The 6,861-nt window shown below is 43.0% G+C and overlaps 1 protein-coding gene across 1 annotated transcript in view; it reads right to left on the reverse strand.

Moving 5' to 3' along the window:
• The window catches only part of MPP4 (MAGUK p55 scaffold protein 4), a 151,428-nt gene that overhangs the window by 43,905 nt on the left and 100,662 nt on the right, over positions 1-6,861 (reverse strand). The window contains exons 14-15 of the mRNA XM_083154085.1: positions 6,303-6,323; positions 5,018-5,032 (exon numbers count right to left, since the gene is read on the reverse strand). Of these exons, the coding sequence (XP_083010211.1) occupies positions 5,018-5,032; positions 6,303-6,323 (36 nt within the window). The remainder of the gene's footprint in view (positions 1-5,017; positions 5,033-6,302; positions 6,324-6,861) is intronic.

Here is a 6,861-nt window from a genome sequence, read left to right on the forward strand (position 1 = left end):
GTCTACGGGATTTTTCCTCCAACGAGAGCCGGGAGCGGTTGATCTGCATGGGTTCTTCCGAAGGAGCAGCCATCGAAGAACTCGACTTGGGTGCAGGTAGAGGGTTAGGATGAAAACGAGGGCGAAGGCGATCTGAACGATTTCTCTCGAGTTGACGCTCCTGTAGTCGTAGATCCACCTTATTGCATAGTGAAATAAGTTCGACCAGAGTGAGAGGAGTATCCCGTGTAGCTAATTCGTCCTTGATTCGACCGGAGAGCCCATTCCAGAAAGCTGAGACGAGAGCCTCTTCATTCCATCTCAATTCTGAAGCCAGGGTTTGGAATTGTATGACGTATTGTCCCACCGGACGGCTTCCCTGGCGACGGAAGATGCGACGGAAGGAGGTAATAAAGGCGTCATAGTCGTTAAGCAGGGGATCAGAGCGCTCCAAGAGAGGTGACACCCAATCCAGGGCGGCCCCTGTCAGAAGGGACACAATGTATGCCACTCGAGCCTTGGGTGTGGAAAAGTTCGAAGACTGAAGGGTAAAATGAACGTCACATTGGTTCAAAAACCCACGACATCCTTTTGGTGAGCCATCGTATTTGTTAGGAGTTGGCAAATGCAGGTGATTGGGAACACTTGGGCCTGGAATGGGTGCCGGTGCCGGAACTCCCTGCGCCGGGGCTGGTGGACCAGGGGAGGCCGCAGAAGGAGGTGACAGGGTCTGTAGGAATTGGGCTACTTGACGCTGTGTAGCCTCTACTTGTTCCAAACGAGCCACGATGCCTTGTAGTACCTCCGTCATGGAGGCCTGTGCTTCACCCGACTCCATCGGGTCAGTACAAACTGTCACGAGTGGGGGGTTGGATGAAGTTGTGTGGTGCTCAGGAACAGGAGGCGGACCAGAAGGAGAAGGATTGAACCGTGCTGGTTTAATAAATGATTTCATAAATGGCAGACAACTTTTGGCACTTAAATACGTCTTTAAGTGGCAGTTAGTGGTAAACGAATAAGTTAGAGTAGTAAGTCCAGAATGAAGATGAACCACGTCTGTGATAAACAAAAGTCTGAATCGGGAGGTTGAAGAAGCAGGGGATCCGGAAGAAGGTAACACTGATGATTGGTGGTAACGTTCCTTTAAATGGGAAGAAACTGGACACCGGATTGCTGGAAGAAGAGATCGTGGAAAAAGTGCATTGAAGGACTCAGGGATGCGGGAAGGCACTTGGACCTTGGCGGAAGAAGCAGCAAGGAGTCAGTGGCAGCAGTATTCCAGCAGCAAACACATAGAACTAGGCACCAGGAGTCAGGAATAACGAGTCAGGAGTCAGCTAGGAGCTGTGAATGACTCTAGAGACCTCTTTGTACTGACCCTAAACAGCCCTAGGCAGATCCCCTATATCCCCAGGGGTTAGCTGCCATTGGCTGTCAGGGAAATATGGGTGGAAACCTCAGACCAGGAACCAATCCCTGTGCTGCCCTTAAGCAAGATGGCGGCGCCGGCCTCCCGTTGTCACCAACAATGAGAAAGTGTGCCGCGCTCACTAGCCTCCCCGCCGTTCACTGACCGCCAGCCCGCTGCCGCCCGCTGCCCCAAGGACTGGAGACTGACACACGCTAGCCGGCGGCGGGCGTGGACGGGTGAGTAATGGACCCGCCGCGCTCCGCTGCGGCTGAGTGTGACAGCCTGTGATGGGAGACCGCAGGTGAGTACCCATAAGTGGGTGTGCCATATTTTTTCTGTTTTATCACTGTGTGTCGCTGTTCCCCGAGGATGGGCAGCAAGCCCGAAACATGTTGGAGCATTTTTATTTGCAATAAATTTGTACTTTCTGAACTAAAAAGTCTGTGAGTGCCACCTTATTGCTATTGGAATGGAATATATATATATATATTTATATACATATATACATATAGCAAGTGAAAAGATACCAGGCGCAATGTCCTCTGATTGTATGTAATCAGGATCCCAATATTAGTCCCAGGATGTGTGCAGCTTTGAACTCCAAACCCTCACCACGGGTTACCGATAGTTTTGCAAAAAAGAAGAAGGAGAGAGCGCACAAGTGAGTATATCAAAGTTAATCAAATTTACTCAAAATATAAGCTCACATACATCGTAGTTTAAAATAATGAGCTAGCCAGCGAATCGATATCCCATCGGAAACAGCGTGGAAGATCTAGCATCCGACATCAGTGTGGGGAGTGAACTTCCCGGCAAGGGCGCCGTATCCAGCAGTGTCTGTTCCTGTAAGGTATCACGAGCTTCCACGCTGTTTCCGATGTGATATCGATTTGCTGGCAAGCTGATTATTTTAAACTACGATGTATGTGAGCTTATATTTTGAGTAAATTTGATTACCTTTGATATACTCACTTGTGCGCTCTCTCCTTCTTCATTTGCATATATATATATATACAAAAATAAGGGGGATGTATGGCGCCGCCTGTGTCCTGAACTAATTAGCACCCTAATTATTGGGTTAAGGTAGATGAAACAGGTATACCTTTAAAAAAGGGGGTCAGCTGGCCATTAAGAATAAAACACCTTGATAAGGGGTGTATCAAAAAGAATGCAATAGATTGGATAAAGACAAAAGCGACTACAAATACCTGTACAGTAAGCGTATCTTTTATTAAAACATATAAGAATTTATTTGATATAAGAATGTGCACAATAGCACTATTTATAAGAACAAACAGTAATGTCTCAGTGACAAAAGTACTGCCTGCTGACTCCTCCTACTAGATAAGTTATGTTTTTATACTCTCTTTAAAAAAAATGTTTTTTATATCCCCTTTTTAGCGATATCAAATGTAGGCTAAATGTAGGCAATGTTATCCAAAGATCTTTCAATGTAGCAAATGAGAGGATCTTCCAAATTATGTTTTTAATTAAAATCTTCAAACAAATGCCAAACGTTCCAACGCGTTTTGTCTAAAAAGACTTCATCATGGGCACATTTAACAATCTTTTATTTGGTAGACGAATAAATAGATTGTTGTCCAATGATTGGGTAGATTAATAAATATTATTAATTATTTATTTTTTGTCCGATGATCAGAATCTTGTGTTTTTGTTCCTTTAGGTGTATATTTCACTATAGCCATGTTCGGACAAAAAAAAAATAATCTTTTTATTCATCTATCCAATCATGGACAACAATATTTTTATTCGTCTACCCAATAACATATGTCTTTTTAGACAAAACGCGTTGGCACGTTTGGCATTTCTTTGTCATTTTTATATAAAAATATAATTTGGAAGATTTCTCTCATTTGCTTCATTTAAAGATCTTTGGATAACATGGACTAGCATAATTGATTGGCGCTGTACCACTATTGGGAATATATTTGTGAAACGGGTCCCTTTTACCCTCAGGGACTACTGTGGTTAAGCTGCCTCATATGTATTCAAAGGAATGTACTATAATCAACACTAGCATATAGCGCGTATAGGAGTATTGGGAATAATACATATTTATGGGGAACTATAGTTTTGGAACTCGGCGATCAGTTTTACTTGATGATATGAAATAAAATCAAAAAAGTTTCAAAAATAGTCAGAAATTTATTTTAAAAAAGAGGGCTAATACAGCACACAATAAATAACACAAAAGGAGGTGACAGTACACTCTAGGATTATATGATGCTAAAAATATATATGTGTGCCCAGCAATAAAAGAACAACTAAATGCTGAAAACACAATAAAAATAGCTAGGCTCAGTAAAAATATTGCCTACACGGTCATATAATCATAAAAAGCGGGAACATAAAAATAGAGGTAAAAGATATGGAAAATCGCTTAGCTTGAGTGAGGAGACAGGATTAAAAGCTGCCCGACATGTTTCGTCTTAACAGACTTCCTCAGGGGGTGTGGACAAACTGGTTGGAGCTGATACTTATAGTATGAGACAAGCTTACATCACTTCCTGTCCCTCAATTAAACAATACAGCAGCGAGCGGGTGCATAAGGATATTTAGGTGGCAGATCTCACTCTAATTAATAAATATACATGGTGGTCTGTAATCGAAATATAATAGTCCTGTTGGCGTAAATACGTTAATTATCAATCAATTATTAATTGATCAATTATCAATTAACTGCAATATAGATCTCACTTTGAAGTAACACCCCACCCAAATCTAATTCTCTCTGCACAAGTTACATCTGCCCCACCTGCAGTGCACATGGTTTTGTCCATCTAAGAAGGAATTTGTCAGAAAGAGTGAACCAAAATAACCCCCAATGTATCTGTGGGGAAAATGAAAAAGCCACCTGACTAAGGGGAGAGAGAGTGGCTGCCTTCTGTGAGTGTTGTGGGAGTTCTGTGGACGCTGATAGTGGGGGTGTTACACATACCAGACAGATAATCTGCACCTGCCGACGTTGGGATCCCGACTGCCCGGACTCAGACAGCATGGTGAGCTGCGGGCACGGTGGCTCGCTACCTATTCTATTCTCCCTCTATGGGGGTCGTGGACCCCCACGAGGGAAAGTAGTGGGTGGCCGTCGGGCACCCGTCTGTCTGCGTTTTGACAGTCGGGATCCCTACGTCAGGTAAATGACTGTCGGGATCGCGTCCGGCACCCCTATGAAGCACCAAGTACTATTTCCATGCATGAAGTAATTATACAATATATCTACTTATATTATCCTAAAAAAAGCTTTAACATACTATATAGTGCTTAGGTAATACCTGCTGTAAGCGACTGTATGCACTATTAAAGCATGAACTACTATATGTAACAAAACAAAACACAAACGTCTATAGCACAGTAATATGACAATACTAAATTGCCTGTAAATGCTATGGTATAACATGTAGAACACATAGGAGCAGTACAGGGGAATGCATTAGAAAATGAAGGAACCATGAAAATATTAAATTGGGGAATGACCAATAAGGAACTGATCTGAATTGCCTGTACTGTAAGTGGTGGTAACATCTGCAGCTTGTTACCAACACTTAGGGCAGCGGTATTAATGCATTCTCCCATGTGCCCTGGAATGGAGTGGATGCACCTTACCCCCTTTCAGCTCCTCTGGCAAAATTAAAATTCAAAGAGACAAATTTTAAGTTTACTGAGCAACAATTATGTGAACCTTTGTCAAACTACCCTGGCGGCCATTTCAATTGTGAATGTGAGGGCTATCTGGGACCAGTAACGTGCCAGTAAGGAACAATAATATTACTTACTAGTGATCTGCCCCGGGCCGTGGCTGTTAGCAGGTGTGTTGACCTCACCCATCTGCCCCGCCCCTCGCTAAATGTTCTCGCAAACAATGCCTTCACCCTGCCACAGTGATTTTTTTACTGGATTCACTTAAATAGTTATTGCTTCACTCCCATTTGGGATAGGGGGTGGTGAATATACCTAAACCTTCCTCAAGAACTGCACTACATAATTGTATATATATATATATATATATATATATATATATATATATATATATATATATATATATATATATATTTATATTGTATACCAGGGGTGGCCAAACCGGTCCTTAAGATCTACCAACAGTTCTTGTTTTTCAGGCAACCTGTGGATCTATAGTAGGAATGAATGCAGCAGGTTTGACAATGTGACAGTTAGTAATGACTACAGTGATGCACCAGCTAGGTGATTTGGAAAACGTGGACCGTTAGTAGATCTCGAGGACCGGTTTGGCCACCCCTGCGGTATAGAGTATATATCAATCACTCTCTCCTCCCTTGTCACGCATCCTTCTCCACCATCTCCTCCCATGTCACTTATGTCTCTACATCTCAGCTTTGTCACACATGCCTCTCCACCATCTCCTTCCAAGTCACATCTGCATCTCTACCATCTCATACCATTGTCAAATATCCTTCTCCACCATCTCCTCCTACTGGGGCAGATGTATTAAGCCTGGTGAAGAGATAAACTGGAGATAAAGTGGAAGGAGATAAGGCACCAGCCAATCAACTCCCAAACTGTCATATTTCAAACACAGCTGATTGGCTGGTGTGTTATCTCCTTCCACTTTATCTCCAGTTTATCTCTTCGCCAAGCTTAATACATCTGCCCCAATGTCCCATATTCCTCCCCACCAACTGTCCTCGTGTCACATATGCTTCTCCGCGATCTTCCCCCATGTCACATATGCTTCTCCATCTGCCCCCATGTCACACATGAGGGTGACATAATGTGACCCAGACCCAATATAAAACCTTACCCGAACAGTAAAGCTACCTACGTGTACATGCATGGTAGGTGGTGTCAGAATGATATATTTTAAGTCTGTATACAGCAACTATGTAATACCTTGTAATTCTATTGCAGTTACCTGATTCAAAGATTTCTTCATCTGTTTATGAATACAACAAACAACAAAAGAAGAAAAAAAAATGGAAAGCTTTATTGATGATTGTTTCATACAACATGGTGACAAATGAGTTTTTGGGCATGGGGTAGTGGTCTTTCTTTCATACACAGTAATAATCAGTTCAACAATATCATGTTCTCCCAATTTTCCTCCTTCCATTGGTTACCTGCCAACGTGTTTTGTTACAGCGTCCTCCCACCCCACCATGTGCCATTCCTGTAATATGTACCCCACTGACTGCACACCCTGCCAGTGGTGACCCAGATGGTTGCCTCAGTGGTTCCTCCATGGGCAGGATGTGCTTCACACGGATCTTTCTGTACATGTTTCACAGATTATTGGGCCCTTGTATGTCTCACTTCCCACAATATAACCTCTGTAGTGTGCCCAACATGGCTGCCTCATTTGGTATGCTTGTAGAAGGGAAGAAAAATACAGGACCTGACATTGGGACTGTACACTGAGCATTAGACACTACAATCACCCCATTTTGTGTCATCTGTTCTATGGGGTAACCTCC

This window comes from Crinia signifera, chromosome 7 (genome assembly GCF_055691185.1).
Source record: "Crinia signifera chromosome 7, ASM5569118v1, whole genome shotgun sequence".
In the NCBI taxonomy this organism is placed as follows: domain Eukaryota; kingdom Metazoa; phylum Chordata; class Amphibia; order Anura; family Myobatrachidae; genus Crinia; species Crinia signifera.